This window comes from Phoenix dactylifera, chromosome 14, assembly GCF_051530095.1.
Source record: "Phoenix dactylifera cultivar Ajwa chromosome 14, Ajwa_hap1_PhDact_Kaust_v1.1, whole genome shotgun sequence".
NCBI lineage: Eukaryota > Viridiplantae > Streptophyta > Magnoliopsida > Arecales > Arecaceae > Phoenix > Phoenix dactylifera.
Window position 1 is genome coordinate 24,744,079 of NC_143203.1, and position 16,433 is coordinate 24,760,511.

At 39.5% G+C, this 16,433-nt stretch overlaps 2 protein-coding genes across 5 annotated transcripts; one reads left to right on the forward strand and one right to left on the reverse strand.

Annotated features, from left to right (window-relative positions):
- The first annotated feature begins 5,100 nt into the window (after positions 1 to 5,100).
- On the forward strand, positions 5,101 to 12,133 carry LOC103705968 (putative inactive receptor kinase At5g58300). 4 transcript variants are annotated; one of them, XM_017842504.5, is made up of 5 exons: positions 5,154 to 5,524; positions 5,711 to 5,829; positions 5,932 to 6,020; positions 7,211 to 8,553; positions 11,279 to 12,133. In XM_017842504.5, the coding sequence occupies exons 4-5, from the start codon at positions 7,272 to 7,274 to the stop codon at positions 11,905 to 11,907; spliced, it is 1,911 nt and encodes a 636-aa protein (XP_017697993.3). In that variant the 5' UTR covers positions 5,154 to 5,524; positions 5,711 to 5,829; positions 5,932 to 6,020; positions 7,211 to 7,271; the 3' UTR covers positions 11,908 to 12,133. The 4 variants fall into 4 exon arrangements, with proteins under 4 accessions (XP_008788112.3, XP_017697993.3, XP_038988305.2 ...); XM_039132377.3 differs by having other exon boundaries at positions 5,154 to 5,490; XM_008789890.6 differs by having other exon boundaries at positions 5,101 to 5,829.
- Positions 12,134 to 13,495: 1,362 nt separating this feature from the next.
- Positions 13,496 to 15,424, reverse strand: LOC103705969 (uncharacterized). Its single transcript, XM_008789891.6, has 2 exons — positions 14,465 to 15,424; positions 13,496 to 13,655 (listed from the first exon to the last, which is right to left on the reverse strand). The coding sequence occupies exons 1-2, from the start codon at positions 15,295 to 15,297 to the stop codon at positions 13,640 to 13,642; spliced, it is 849 nt and encodes a 282-aa protein (XP_008788113.3). The 5' UTR covers positions 15,298 to 15,424; the 3' UTR covers positions 13,496 to 13,639.
- Between the last annotated feature and the right edge of the window lie 1,009 nt (positions 15,425 to 16,433).

A 16,433-nucleotide genomic window follows, 5' to 3' on the forward strand; every position in this document is an offset into this window, starting at 1 on the left:
TGACTTGAGCAGTCTGATTATTTTTTCATTAAATGATCATTGTTGGCTTGATCGAAGTATGCACGTTAGCTGGGTATTACATTTATAATCTTCCAACTAGATGCCCTACATTCATTTGAAGTTTCTGTGAGAGCATGCCAGTTCAGTTCATTTTTCTAGTTGTAACAATACAAGGTTCTGTATGCCTTTTGGTACATGGTTCCACCACCATGATCTTCCCCACAAGGAAAAGAAGTAACTGAGGTTTACCCAAGGAATCTCTGCTATATTTTACTACAAATTTGCTTATCTATTTTCATAGGATGTCAAAACCAAATGCTTCTCCATTTCCATCAGCTCTCTATTCTGCATAGCCGTAGGATTGGTGCGGTACATAGGGCATGGGGCATCCATTCTGATATTTAGGGTGCGGTTCGTTACGCAAGTGGAGCGAGAATGACTTTCGGATAGTTTTTTGAAAATAGCACTTTCAAAAGTGTGTTATGAAATTGTTGTGATTGGTGAGGGTTGGTGAATTGTACTTTCTAGTTGGATGGAAAAAATCACTTCTAGTATACATTGAATGTATAATATTTTTTTAAAATTTTATTGTATTTTTTGTTAATATTTGAATAATGTTATTTATTATACTAAATAAGAATAATAATCATGCTCTATTGAATAAAATAACATTATTTTATTATTACATTCTTAAATGTTATTTTATTATTGGTTATTTTCTCAATATTTAAGTAACAATAAATGCTAATAATGTAACTAATAAGTGTTGAATGGTAAGTAAATGTTGTTTATCAGGATAAATAATAATATACTATAATATAATATTGATAAAATATATTGTGAGCAATTATTTAATATAATATAATCAACAATAACATGACTCAGACTCATACGCTCAACATCTTTCCTCTCTTTGTAGCATTAATTGCTGCATGAAAGTTGGAGCCAAAGGCATTTTCGGTTACTTCAGTTCAAAATGGCCGAAAGTTAGTCAGGTTTCGCTTCCGGGTTTCACTTCCACAGGTTAACAATTCTAAGTGGCTGAAAGTTCGCTTTAGGCTTCCAATGATGGAGCATTTGTCTACAATTTTTTTGCGATATTTTTTTTTATTTATCTCCCATATGCAAAACTTTTTTTTGTATGTTTTACTTTTGTAAAATAAACTTTTCATCTTTTGATTTTTTTTTTTTTTTTAAAGGAAGAAGTGCAATGGCCAAAAGTGAGTGTACTTTTCATGTTAGAACAATAACAAAAAAGTTTCTTCATTAAACTAGATCACAACCATCCATATTTCTTGTACGTATACCGCATGTTCTCAAAACTAATTAGTGAGATTCTGGCGGAATCTGAAACTCCATTCGCAAGATCTTCAAAGAGCAGGCCATATGGATCGGTAATAATGTTATTCTGCAGTGACATGTTGGAAAAGATTTAAGAGCAGCACTTTGCCTTCATAACGAGTCGTCACCTGAGGTTGCGTCAAACTGAGAAACCTCTAATCAGTAGTGGCTAAGTAGTGAGAGTTCCAACCACTAGACCAAAAATGCTGTCGACCAGTTCCAAATGCAGCTTGTTCTAAAATTGTACACCCATGGTCTCATGGTCAGTTTGATTTAATAGTCACACATCTTAGCCTCCTGAAAATCTCCATTGTTCTTTTCTTCCCACAAGAGGGAGTCACACAAATTTTGGTAGAAGGCATTATTTAATCCTAAGGCTTGGTTTGGAAGCAAAAAGATGGGTGGGGATAAGGCATTTGTCCTGCGAACCAAATGAGCCCTAAGAGAAAATGAGAAATGTCAAATGTTTTTATCCTTTTTCTTCTACTTAATCTAAGCGAGAATATGACAAGTTCTACTTATTTCTAATGTCTGACAAGTTCTACTGCAAGCTAACCATTGGTTCCCATACTCCTTGCTGAATTTCACCAAGCATGTCACGCGTAAGATCGAGCTTCATGCACAAGGGTTGCAGCATGACACTAATTCTGCACAGTTTTGTGCTGCTTGTTCTCTACTAATGGGAAACAAAGTGGGGTTTTATGAGATTGATGATGAGCCACATCACAATAGGGATTAAGACATCTTGGACTTTAACTAAGACTCTTACTAATATGATTGGAAAGCCTCATCTTGTTTGCGAGACAAAAGGTTAATATTTTTACTACTGGAAAGTAAAAGGTGGAACTGCAACTGTACATGAAAGCGATATAGAGAATCCAAGTGAAAACACTCCCACATAAGCTTCTTTGCTGGCTACTTGATCCACCAACCACTTGCCTACGTACATTAATTCCATCATTCAATTGCGAGTTTTGCTACTTATTGGTGCAAATTCCTAATTGGGGGACAAGATCATCATGGACTGCCAGAAACATCTAATTAATGCTGCAACCAAGGCTTCTTTGCCTCAATTCAGCATTTGTTGAGGGAGCCGCCTTTAATATGACAGGCTGAGTTGGTGTGGGGACGTTTTTGGACGGTCACTGCCTTTTTCTTGGTAGAGAGGGAGAAGGTTGCTGCTCACCACCCTGGAGAAACGTGTCCGTATGTAGGACCATAGAAAGAGCAATGCTACTCTTTCAATTCTCGTTTCAATTCTCTGGTCATAAGAGTATCTTTACACTATCAATTTTAAAAATAATGTTAATAACATAAATGATAATTGATTTAGAGAGTCTCTATTTTTTCAAAGATGGGAAAGAGTTACGTGCATGGTATCTAAGTCGTTTCATTTGGTTCGATTGCAATTGCATAATTGGCGGTTAACTATAGGTTGCATAAGAGTATATCGAGCAAGATTGGTGAGTTCGATATGTTTTCAAGGAATGATAGGCAGGATGATAGGTGCGGTTTATGTGACATGATCGAGTTTCGTTCTAGGGGGCATCCTGAAATGTTGATCTTGTCCGTTTGTGCAAATTTAGGGTTATAGTCAGACATAACTTATTTTTGTACTCGCCAATCCATGTTCATCTCGTAGGCGGATAATGTCGGAGCAAATGCGGGTTGGTTGCCATGCAGAGATACAAGGTAAGTAGCACGATGATCGTCCTGTGGCAACAGAACTTTATATTATGGCAAGATTGTTATAGGATGTCTATTAGTGATCTAGATGATTAAGCAGTGCATTCACAGATGAGCTGCTGGCTTTTGAGCATTACTATCACAGCCATGCTCAAAGTCAAGAATAAAACTAGTGCTGCAAAATTGCATGCAACTTGTTTAGCAAGCTAATTTTCTTAAGTTTTATTATTAATCAGTATTCATGCCTTCCATGCAATAACTCCTATCTAAGCATATTTTTTCAATGATAAAACACATCTACTGTCTCCAAAATATGATCTCTTAGATTAAACCATCGTGAGTGACAATTAATTCTTTTAACCGTCTGATTACTTCCTAATAAAATCTTTCATCCTCTCATTCAGGTCTTTATACAGGAACTCAGGTTGTTCTTTTTCATCCTCGACATCATCCCACATATCCTTATTAAGATATTCCTTCCCTTCTAACACTTGTCTTTTTTTTTTTTTTACGTTCAATTTTTTGCTCTTCACTAGTTTGTCTCTCAATTACCACCTTGTTGCTGTCATGAATTAGGACCTTCAGATGCCAAGACTGAGAACGTTTAGATTCTCCTCCCTCGTTATCATATCATTTGTTTTAAGGTTTAATTTAATTAAACATAGTAGGTTGGATATACATTAGGGCTAAAATCAGATCGGATATAGATCGATACTAATATATTCATATTCATATTTATTTTGTTTGACAAATATGGATACGGATATAGATGTTAGTCGGATATAAAAAATAATGTTCATATTTGTTTTAAACAGATACGAATATAAACCGAATACCGAAAATTTGTATATAAATATAAATATAAATCAGATAATTAAATTTATGACTATAATCATCAAAAAATATTACTAAGTAGATAATAAATCAAATTAATAGCATGTTAATATGATAACTTATTTTTCTTAAAAAGTTCATGGGTGCCATATGAAATTAAATAAGATTATAAATGAAATCAGATATTCAGATACAAATCGAATAGTTATCTATCTATATTTATATTCATTTTTTTAACTAGTCGGATACTCTAATATCTATCCATATCCGATCCACTTTCACCTTAGATTAAAACTTTAGTTGCTATTACCAATGTAAAAACGTAGAATCGGCTAGATCCAAACAAATCTGTCCAAATAGGTGACATCAGTAGTTAATTTATCCTTTTTTATGCTCAAACTCCCACTGTGTACAGAAAACTCATGCTTTCACTCCGACCGACAGAGTACCAACAACATTGGAATAATACAGCAGTGGCAAGTTGCTACTCCTTTCTAAGCAATGATGAAGCTGCCGAATTCTTCATTACTCTTCCTTTATATATATGTCTTATCTATTTTTACCGTATTTTTTCTCGTCAAAGAAAAAGTATATCCATGTCAGTACGTAAGGGCGTATGTATTCCCTCTGTCGCAATCAAGCTGCATGGATGACTGCACAAGACCGAACATGGAATAAGAAACTGGAATAAAAATAGTTGCTCTTTTTTCCTTTTTTTTCAAAAGTTCAATCTGGAATAACTCTAAAGTCAAGGATAAAAGAGAGCCTTTATAGAAATAAACATATTCTAGTACTCATTTAAAATAGTTATTCTAGGGATAAACGGGTTTAATCAGAATAACATTACTTTATCTTCTTTCTTTTTTCTTTGGTGGGGAGCAGCTTCACTTTCTTTTTAATAGGAACAAAACTTATTCCAAACTTTATTCCACCTTTATTTTAGAAAGAGTGCAGGGCGGGGCCCAGCGTCAGTGACTGGGTGACCCGTCGGTGCCAAAAGAGTTGGGTCCATGAACTATTCCTCTTATTATCTTTTTTTCATGCACCACGTGCACCCTGAACGGTTGTGATTGGCTTGGTGCACCGCCACGTGGTGCACCTGGTGTAGGATATAATTGCTCCCCAACTGCGATAGCCACGTGTAACTACTGGACATCGGTGGTGTGATATTCACCGCTCCACCCTGCCACATCCGTTACGACTAAATGAGGGTATATTGGTAATTTTAGCAACTATCAAGGGCCTTTCTCTTCCCAGCTTCTTCAAGTCACTTCACTCGCCTGCCTCCCCCCGAGCGCCTCTCTCTCTCTCTCCCTCTCTCTCTCCCCCCCTCCCTCTCCCTCTCACGCACACACATGGCGGGCTCGGTGGCTTAAAGGATCCATCTTGGGAGCTGGTGGAAGGGGTGGGAGCTTTGGAGGGGGGTTCCTTGGAGGAACTGTTCGAGTTCCTGGGAGAAATCTCTTCGTGTTTCGCCTAATTCCTGTTTACGGCTCCAATGGCGGATCAAAAGCCTAAGAGATCGCTTTTTTAGATGAATTCCATGAGTTTTACGTAGGCTTTGTTTGTTTGGGGACATGGAGGTCTGGTTTCCAGTTGGAATGGAGGATTCGGAGTTTTTAAGGCCAGGTTCGTGGAAGATTGTCGGCAAATACCTCTAGGAGTATGGGTTTCTTGCTCCGATCTGGCGCTTATTTCTGATTTTGGGGCAAAAGTTTGAGACATTTCCGTTTTTCTTGATTTTTTTTTCTTTCTGGTGAGAGGTTGCATCTTTAAGCTTTGGGAGCCAAAGCCGCTTCCAATGGGAGAATTAGTCGCGAGTTCTTACTAATTTCAATTGTTTGTTAAGCTCCTGCATGCTGTGGCTTAGAACGGTGGCTTCTTGGGTTTCGGCTTCTACTGTTTTGCTCGCATTCCTCTTCGAGTTCTTGAGAGCCATTTCAGGTGGAAACCATGGATGGTACCCAGGTACTGTCCAATCTAATGTTTAATATCCATGAATGCCTACTTTGTTATAATGTAGCTTCTCTTCCTTAAATTTTATGTTGAAATATTGCAATTTTTTTTCAGAATTCTGAAGATTTTCACTGCTCTATTGATAAATCCTTGAAAAATTGGTGAATGGAGCTGACGGGATCGGTTTCTGCTCTTTGAATCAGGTGAGATTAAGATTTGGGACACTGGATTTTTGAAATTTTTTTAAGTTCTTAAAAAGTTCTCTCTGTGTATGTGCGGTAGTTTCTATGTGTCACGGTCTTTATAATGGGTGAGTCTAACATGCGCCAGGCTGGCCCATGTTACCTCACCCATTTCTTTGCTGAAGTCCGTCACCTGCTCCAAAGCTCCTAGCTTTTCTCCTCCTTTTTTTTAAAGCAATAAAGATGATTCCGCCTCTGCTTTCGCTCTTTGATGGTCTTTTGGGGCGCTGATTGTTTTTAGGTAAGCAATGCATTATTTGCTGCTGTATTTCTGAATGGTAGTAGCTGGGTTGGAGTACTGTGGGCAGAATTTTTTTAAATTTGTGCAAAGTATTTTTTTGGAGCCTTGCTTTTGGCCTTTGCTTTTCTACCTTTTGGATGCGGATGCTGATGAATATCCTTGAAACCATTCTCAAGCTCTCTGGATTTGTTTACAGAAATAAATGGGTTTTCTTCCCTCTTCGCTCATTGAGAAAGACTGGAGTTTTCTTTAGGAGAGACTTATGTTCTTTTGCTCTGATAATGACCCAACTGCCCCTTTGTGAGTTAGGGTAACAAGAAGTCTAAAGCATAGGTGTGAAAAGAAACAGACAAGAAGAACCTCGTTCTGTTCAATGAGAGAGAGTTGAGCTATCTGGCAGTTGAGATGGTCCCCTACCTAGCAATTATCCCAGTGCTTCATCTTGTCTTGTTACTCTCCGCCAAGCAATTGGATCCTTTCGAGGTCTTCATGAACCACATTTTTTTAAGCTTCTAAAGTTTGAATTTTTGAGAAGACTGCAACTGTTGATGAACACATAGAAATCATCCATTTTCTCCTCCTCCTCCTCCTTGTTTCTCTCTCTTTCTCTCTCTCTCTCTAAATGAAAGATGGTTACTACTCTAAGACTTTGATTTGTTCTTTTGTTATAATGATAGATTTTCTTTTAACAGGATAACATTTAGGAAGGCCTTTCACTTTGTTTTGCTTTGGCAAATTTATCTCATTGTTTACTTCCCGTTCTTCTTTAATATTGGGTAAAGAAAGCAATTACTGAAAATTAATGTCAATATTGCCAAGGTGCACAATATGCCGTTATTTTTCTATGATTCTAATGTCCATATTATCTGCTCAGACTTTTCTTATCTTTTTTATTTTTTCATTGCAACAGGATTGGAAGAACCAGTGATTTGAATAATTGTGTTCTTTTGCACCCTTCTACAAGATTAGCCATGGATCACCTCTCTCTCTTTGCACTAATTCCTTTTCTTTTTCTCCTGCTATGCCTTCCCTCTTTAACAATTGCTGACTTGAATTCTGATAAGCAAGCTCTTCTTGCCTTTCTGGCTGCAATCCCTCATGGCCGCAAACTAAATTGGAGTTCTAAGACCCCAATCTGCTCTTCTTGGGTTGGAGTCACATGTACGCCTAATCAAACTCGTGTGCTTAACCTCCGACTACCAGGGGTTGGGCTCCTAGGGCCGATTCCAGCTAATACACTTGGAAAGCTTGATGCCCTTGAAGTCTTGAGCCTCCGATTCAATCGCCTTATGCTATATCTTCCTCCAGATGTTGCATCGCTTCCTTCTCTGCACTCTCTCTTCCTTCAGCACAACAATTTATCTGGAATTATACCTACTTCACTGACTTCCAACCTGATATTGCTTGACCTCTCCTATAATTATTTTATGGGGAAAATTCCATTGACAATTCAAAATCTTACTCAACTTACTGCATTGTATCTTGAGAATAACTCTCTCTCTGGACCCATCCCTGACCTTCAACTTCCCAAGCTAAGACATTTGAATCTGAGCTACAACAACCTTAGTGGCGAGATACCAATTTCTCTCCGCAAATTCCCAGTTGAATCGTTCCTAGGAAACCGTTTACTATGTGGTCCCCCTCTACCACAATGCCGAGGACTTGCTCCTTCACCTTCACCAATGTCACCCCCACCAGCATTCCCCCCAAAGCCCAAAAAAAGCTTTTGGAAAAAATTAAGTACAGGTATCATAGTTGCAATTGCTGCTGGTGGAGGAACCCTGCTGTTTCTGCTGGCAATTGTACTTATAGTATTCTTTTTGAAGAGGAGAGATAGGGAAGGCAGTGCAGCGTCAAAGGGCAAGGGTCCTGCTGGAGGAAGGAGTGAAAAACCTAAAGAGGAATACAGCAGTGGGGTTCAAGAAGCTGAGAGGAACAAGTTGGTTTTCTTTGAGGGTTGTTCATATAATTTTGACCTAGAAGATCTACTAAGAGCTTCTGCTGAAGTTCTTGGGAAGGGGAGCTATGGGACTACCTATAAAGCTGTTCTTGAAGATGGTACAACAGTAGTGGTGAAAAGGTTGAAAGAGGTGGTGGTTGGGAAGAGAGAGTTTGAGCAGCAGATGGAAATAATAGGAAGAGTAGGACAGCACCCAAATGTGGTGCCACTTCGTGCTTATTACTATTCCAAGGATGAGAAGCTTCTTGTTTATGACTATGTCCCTTCTGGCAGCTTCTCTACCCTCTTGCATGGTATGCCTATTTAAATTCCCCATCTCTATAGTCACTTATATTTTGTCTAGTAGTTGTGAACTGCTTTACCAAGGAAATGCAATCAATACTGTGGCCTGTTGGTTAATATGTGCAATCTAAAATGCCTGAATGCTTGTTGCTCAGAGCATTGGACAAACCAAGATGGTGAACATAGGTCAAACACTCGAACTATATAAAATTTTTAGATCTGAGCTATGTTTAAGAATCTAGTTAACATTATTGGCAGCACTAATGATCTCAGAATGCCAAATATGAACATCATAATGACAATTTATTTTATCAGATTGAATAGTCATCTGCAGATGAGTAGTAATATTACTCAATATTCTATGTTGGTTCTCTAGTTTGACTCAGTTCAAATAAAACTATTTATATTCGTCATAGTCCCACAATTAACTAACCGTCTTATCTGTTTTGCCAAGACATGATTTGCTGACAATAGATGTAACTTAACAAAAGCTGTAAAAGTCAATGTAGTCTTGAATGATATTGAGTTATTCATATGATAAAGTTCCATCTTCACAGGTCACATTGAAAATCTTGGTTTCTAAAGTTCAACCCACTGAAAACCTAAATTTATGTTATTTTGGTTTCTTGTATAACCACCTAAACCTTCATTGGTTTATAAAATCCCACTTTTTCCCACATGTGCTAGAGAACTTGATCACTAGAGAACTTTGCTAATTATAATTGTGCATTGTGCAATGCTGATAAAAAAGATGATATCGAGATCAAGTTACATATTGCACACCAGACATCACAGTAAACGGCTTTGATGACCTTATCAGGTTGATGAAATCATTGATGTTACAATTGGTAGGGCCTTGATTTGAGTCATACGTCTCTGCACCTAACTGCAATATTAGTGCACCCATAACAAGCGTATTGATTGCATCCCTTGATAGCATTTTTGTTTTTATCCATGGTTGGACTTGTGAACTCTCTAACTCATTTTGAAGTGAACCACCTTTTTTTTCCATAATATTTGTGTGATGAAATTTCTTTGTAGGAGAAGCAGACAAAGTCCAGTGCCAGATAAAGGCATTGGAGCAATGATTAAAAGGTAGCAAAAAGATGCATACTAGGATGTTGTATCAGTTTTTCTGAATAAGGTTATAACAAACAATTTTTTAAGTTAAAAGAATAAACGTAAATTAGACTTGAAGCTTGATGAAGTACTTACAGAAGTCTGGTTGACAAAATTTGTTGAAGACAGATCCTTGGTCAAACCTTCTTGGAGTGCGCTATTTAAGCCTTGTTGTGGCAGCTCTGGTACTAGTAGATATATTTGCTGCAAAGTCATGTCTGTTTTGTGTTGAATGAGGTCAGCCTAGCTCTTGTGCTTCAGGTTTTGCATACTTTTTGTAAGAGGAATGAGAACTAGCTGGTTTATCCCACTGATAGGTGTTGCATATGCCTACTCTTGTGGTTGGAGATAAAGCTTGCTGTATTTGTGCACTTTGAGGACATTTTATGCAGTAGACCATGACACTCCTTTTAAAGGAATTTACCAGGATTAATATAAGCCAAGACCCAGATCAGGATTGGAGATTTATCTTTCAGTTTTTTTGACAACGACGTTGTAGTTTTGTTTTGTGGACTTAAAATATAATCATAGTATCCCATAGCATTTTTCAAATTATACTTTAAAAACCATAAAGTGGACGATCAACTTGGTATATCGCCATGGAGTCCTCGTTACCCAGTTGAGGATACTTTCACATGAACCCCCTAAGTTTGCAACTTGCAATTGCTCATGCTCTTTAGCTTCCTACTCAGAAGAGCAGATATAGACAATGTTTCGTTCCAGTTGTTCTGGCTCCTTTGTTTAGTTGTGTCTCAGAACCATGTTTTATTTGGTTGAATTATTTGCGCTGTTCATGAGGAGACAATAATGTATGCAAAATGTAGGTGTATCAATCTACACTGCAATTTTCATCATTGTCTCTGCGGATCCCAAACATCATCTTACACTAGGCTAGCCATAGCATGATTCAATATGAAGCAAGATCAATTCATCACACTTCAACATTAGTTTCTATGAATTACACCTGTGTGATCCTTAAAGATGTATTGCATGTGGCGAGTATCCAATCTTTATATATATGAATGAGTTGATGTAATTTAGCGAGCTATGTCAGTTGGATGTGTTTTGTCTTAGATCACAATTTTAACAGCGAATTCTTTTTTGCAACTGAAATAAAACTTCATGAATATGATCTGAAAGAGTCAAACGTTTTGTGCATAAAAAGTAAGCTAGATTTTAGAAAGATATTTACCCAGTTCCCTTCACATGCCTATATTTTTCTTCATGATCAAATAAATGGGACTTGTTGCTATATTAATGACAAATAGATATCTAGTGCCATTTTTGAGAATCAGAAACCTTGTGTTACAAGAAATCAATATTGCATGCTTTGCTCCATGAAATATGTCCATATTTGTCCTGAATTACTTCAAAGCCTACAGTATAATTAAATTGTTTGAATATGAGATTATTTTTAGATTCTTCCCTGTTGTTTTTGATTTCTCAATTTAATTAATTGTTCTGTTGTATCATAACTTAACCATAAATAAGATAGACATTTACCTTGTTATTTGCAAAGAAAGTTGAAGATTAAAGATAAATCTTATAACTTTCCTATGATGAAATGTAATGATCCAATTTGCATCATAGTGATCTCCCTTCAAGCATAAATTACAGGAAACAAGGGTGCTGGAAGAACTCCATTGGACTGGGACTCGCGAGTAAAGATCTCACTAGGAGCTGCACGTGGCATGGCACATATACACACTGAAGGAGGTGGAAAGTTCGCCCATGGCAACATCAAGGCCTCTAACGTCCTCCTCACCCAGGACCTCGAAGCTTGCATATCTGACTTCGGCCTTGCCCCACTTATGAACACCCATGCAACTCCCTCCCGAGTTGTGGTGGGCTACCGTGCACCTGAAGTAATTGAGACCCGAAAATACACTCAGAAATCCGATGTCTACAGCTTCGGCGTCTTACTCCTTGAGATGCTTACTGGAAAAGCCCCACTTCAATCTCCAGGACGCGATGATGTTGTGGATCTACCAAGATGGGTCCAGTCTGTCGTCCGAGAAGAGTGGACTGCAGAAGTTTTTGATGTGGAGCTGATGAGGTATCGGAATATTGAGGAAGAGATGGTCCAGATGCTTCAGATTGCGATGGCATGTGTTGCAAGAGCTCCAGATCAACGTCCTAGAATGGAGGAAGTGATTAGGATGATTGACGAGGTTCGGCACTCTGACTCGGAGAACCGGGCATCCTCGGAGGAGAAGCCCAAGGACTTGAATGTTCAAACACCATGACAGGATGTGAAGAAAGCACAGGATTAGTTGTTTAGAAATTAGTTTGTGGAAGTGATTTGATTCAGTTAGTGAGTTCTATTTGTTGTGCGACAGATAGCATGCATGCATGGGGATACTTGCATCGAAGGGCATTCTGATCCTTGCATGTATTTATGTGTCAAGTTTGATGATTGTTGCAGTAACAAGAATTCATTTTTTTGAAAATTTGATTGCTGAATTTTATTTACTCCATTTTTCCTCTTCATGTTGAGGGTTAACTTGGTTTTTTATATTTCAGTTAAATATTGAAGGTGACATTCTTTTCTCAGAACTGAATTGTGTGGTGCTGATTGTTTACCATCAAAAAGGTCCAGCAATTCAAGATTGTGTTTCCATAGGGACATCGTCTTGAGTAATGAGCGATGAAGGTGGTAGGCCAGCTCATGTTTGTAATGAATTAAATTTTTCTCCATGTATCATAAGTTGAGATTTTTTCACCATGTCTTTTGATTTTTTGGTTTTTTTAGTTACATCATGAGTCCTGTATTGATCTTTTTTTCTTGGACAACTTCCTGGGTATATTGCCGCCCTGGCGGAATTGGGCGAGTTGATGGTGCAGCTGGTCTGCTCGAAGTGGGAGTCCGATCTGTGCAAAACAAATAATTAAAAGTTGCCAGAGTTAATCCAGCAGATGATCCTTCGATGCTTATGTCAAATGTCAAGGTAAAACTTTGGTAAAACAGTAAAGAAAAAAGATCTGAAAGTACAAGCTATCATATTGGATTAGATAAGATCAGACAATGTGGTTCCGAAAGACTGAGCTATAACTTGCCGTCCTTACCTGTGCCCTTTAATTATGCGGAGCTGTGATTTGCCCGTCTTGAACGTGTTTGGCTCGTGTCATTTTGTCATGTAACGGTAGATTAGAGCGGAAACAATAGTTGGGCATCGAGTTCAGGTCATATCGTTGGGTTTTAACTTTTAACCTGATTTCAATATTCCAGCACTGATGATTTTTTTAAAAAAATTTTAAAGATAATTTGCAATGCCATTTTGGGAACCTGTTTACTGAATTTCTCTTGCATTACGAATTCAAGGATTGATCTATGACAAATATTTTGACGTGAAATTATCACATCCCAATCTTCTCCGACGAGCTTCCCTGCAAGATTTAAGAGCTGTTTCAAAATTTAATTATTTAGAGGAAATTTAACGCATTACACTACCAGAATGTCTTTTATCTTATGATCAGACCTGATGGATTTTCTAAGATCTTAATCAGCATCAAGGTATCATATGACTCATGTAACCTTCATAGTAGAAGTATAATCAATAAAAATTTTAGACATTTATCAGCATGTTTTACTTGAACACATTGGCTTTTATGCACAATTTGTGGGTTCCCCCCTTACCAAACAAATCAATGAGTTATGGGCCACTAATGTAGTAGAAGACCAATTAGATTCATCACCAGTTACAAAAAGTTTGTGTTCTTACTATCAAGTAAGAAATCCATGTAACATACAACATACAATTTACAGCACAGACTTGCTGGTTAGAAACCCAAAGGCCTATCCTCATTGTACTCAATGTTAATGATACAATACCTTCTCACAATTAAAAAACAAAGAATGGCTCCATCTTGTAGGAAGCCTACAAATTGAACCCTTGGTTGCCCCTGAGTAATCTGAGTCTGTCCAAGGGGCCATAACATTCTGTTCTTCCCCTTGAGGACCAGAAGAAACAACTCTCGTCAGCTCAGTGATATCCTGCAATGCAAAGTTCTAGAGTGATCAGAAAGAAAGACAAACGATATCCTTCTAATCATATACTCACTATATAGTAAATTAGATCTCAAATTGCCAAATATGATTCCAATTAAACTAGGGTAAAATGTAAAATAGTTAGCTGCATTTTTTGGCCAAATTAACAATTTGATGCTCTTAATATAGGGGTGATCAAAGGTGTCGATGATAAGCTTCTCTTTTATATCCCTAAAACAATGGAATTGTTATGAGGTCAATTAGTCTCGATCGTCTTGACTTCTCAAGTGAGCATGTCTCCATTTTCTCACCAATTCATCCTCTCTAGGCATGGTATTAGACAATCTAGAAGGCCCTTAGGTTGGTGTTATGATGAGACATCCCCATGCAACATCCATGGATTTTGTCAAAGGGAAAATTTTAGAGGAAAGGTTTGATTTTGTCTGGACGGTGCTGTTCTCATCCTATTTAAACCATTCAGAACGGTTGAAAAAACATATAGGAAATCTACGAAGTAAGAAAAAAAAAATGGAGTTTCATGAAAAAGGAAAAATATTTTCAGAAGTACTTTGAATAAAAGCTCTATAAAATTTTCATTTGTCTATAAGAACAAACAAATAGAAACTACACGAATTAAAAATATAATAACTTTCCCAAACAGTCCTTGTTATGGTAATTAAAAAAACATAATGATTAAACGTATATTTTTTAAAGAATTCTTTTTGTTATTTTCATTGACTATCCAAAACGAAAAAAAAGAGAGAAAAGGAAATTAAGAAGACGAGATTGATGAAGAGAGAAGCGAAGAAACTCACCAATCAAAGAAACGGATGCCACATCTGGATCCAGCCCCGTTCTGGTGCTCGGACGGCTTGACGTTGGCGCACACCACCTTGACCGGCATCCAGGCGGTGCACCAGCTCCCCACCACCGCCCGCTCCTCCGTCTCCACCACCACGTCCACCTTCAGCGTCTTGCTCTTGTACCTCCTATACAACGAATTCCCCGCCGCGCTGTCCACCGCCATCCCCGCCACCGTGGCCTTCACCGTCACCAAGGTCATGTTATTCTCCTCCTGTCGGAACCCTGGAGACGACCACTTGCCCAGCCTCACATCGTCGCCGGCGAACAGACCCACCTTCATCACCCCGTGCTCCAGCCGCACCGCGTCGTTCCGGTTCCACACCGCGATCACCACGTCAAAGCCGGCGTCGAGCACGGCGTGTCCCGCGTTCTCCGACACGTTGAGCCGGGTGGCATCGAGCTTTTCGACGCGGAACTCGGGGAGTTTCGGGTGGAGCCAGGCGTAGATGAGCGCGGAGGAGAGGGCGACGAGGGTGAGGATGACGAAGAGGGCGACGAGGGACCAGATGCAGCATAGGCAGCAGCAGGAGCGGTGGCGGCGGTCATCGCCGGCGGCGGAGGGGCTGCCCTTCGTAGTTGGCGTCTTCTTCTTCTTGTCGGCGGGTTTGATGGGTTCGGGGAAGATGGTGATAGGGTGGTGGGGGTTGGGGTGGGGGTTGGTGGGGCGCTCGGAGTGGCCGGGTGGCTTGGGGAGGGGCCCCGGCGGGGGGCCGTCGTCGTCGGTGTAGGCGGAGCCGGGGGGCTTCAGGAGCCGCGGGGAGTGGGCCGCGTCGAACTCCGCCATTAGTGTCCCGCCGGCCAAGGGAGATGGGTGGTGGAGGAGGGGGACTAACGTTCATATTCTTATAATTAGCACGTTGCGCGCGATGCCCGCGGCTATATTTGGGAAGCTGGAGGGGTGGTTTTGGTTCGCAAGCTCCATGTTTCGTTAGTTGCAACAGAAGGAGGTGGAGAGCGAGCGTGGGATCCTCTGCTCCCTTGTTCAAGAAAATTTCTATAATCAGGACATGAACATCGGATGTGCTTTCATGCGCTCCGCCATCAGATCTCCCCCACTCCTGCTTTGAGATAGGTGTGAACGTGATGAAACGGAAAATAGAGTCCTTCCTCCGATCTCGTCCCTCCTCTCCCCCCGTCTCGGGCGGAGAAACAAATGGATCTAATCTCTGGTCCTTCCCCACCCTCCCTCCCCACGCTCAAATCGCCATGCACGGGCGTGATCGCGATGAAGGAGGTGTTCGCCGAATGAGAAAAATGCATTGGTGTTCCACTGGGCGGTGATGGTGCGACTGAGGAGGGCGAGTTCCAATACCGAGATCTGCACGGCATGCATGGTGGGAGGTCTCCGGCGCTCGCCGCCGGGAACTACGAGGGCTACGGAGGCGAGTCACATCGTAGATGTGGAGTTTGACGGAGAAGTCCGGGCCAGTGCTGGTGGTGGCGTGGTCGGTGGTGCTGCCGTACGTGGGTGACGGTGGAGAGTAGGGGAAGAATGACATCAACTCACTATTTAAATATATTTATATTTAAATATAAATATATTTAAATATTTTTTATATTTAAAAATAAATAGTGAGATGGATAGATGATGTATGTATTTGTCAGTTCCATCTCACTATTTAAATATAAGAAAAATAGAATCGATTCTTAATTAGTTGGACTTTTTATTTTGACTGAAGAAATTATTCATTCCTTCATTTAAATTAAAAAAATTTTGTAATGATTGGTTGTCCAACAGGGCATAGCTGGACTTTTTTAAGGGTAAAATCATGCCTTTATCAGAGATCCAATCCAGCTAGGAGAGGGAGAAAAGAATAATAGAAAGATCAACCTCCACAATTTAAAGTTATGCTAATTTAATGGAGTCCCCGGGCTTCTTTCAATTGAAGCCACCTATCACATGAACCAAGTACTAATTTT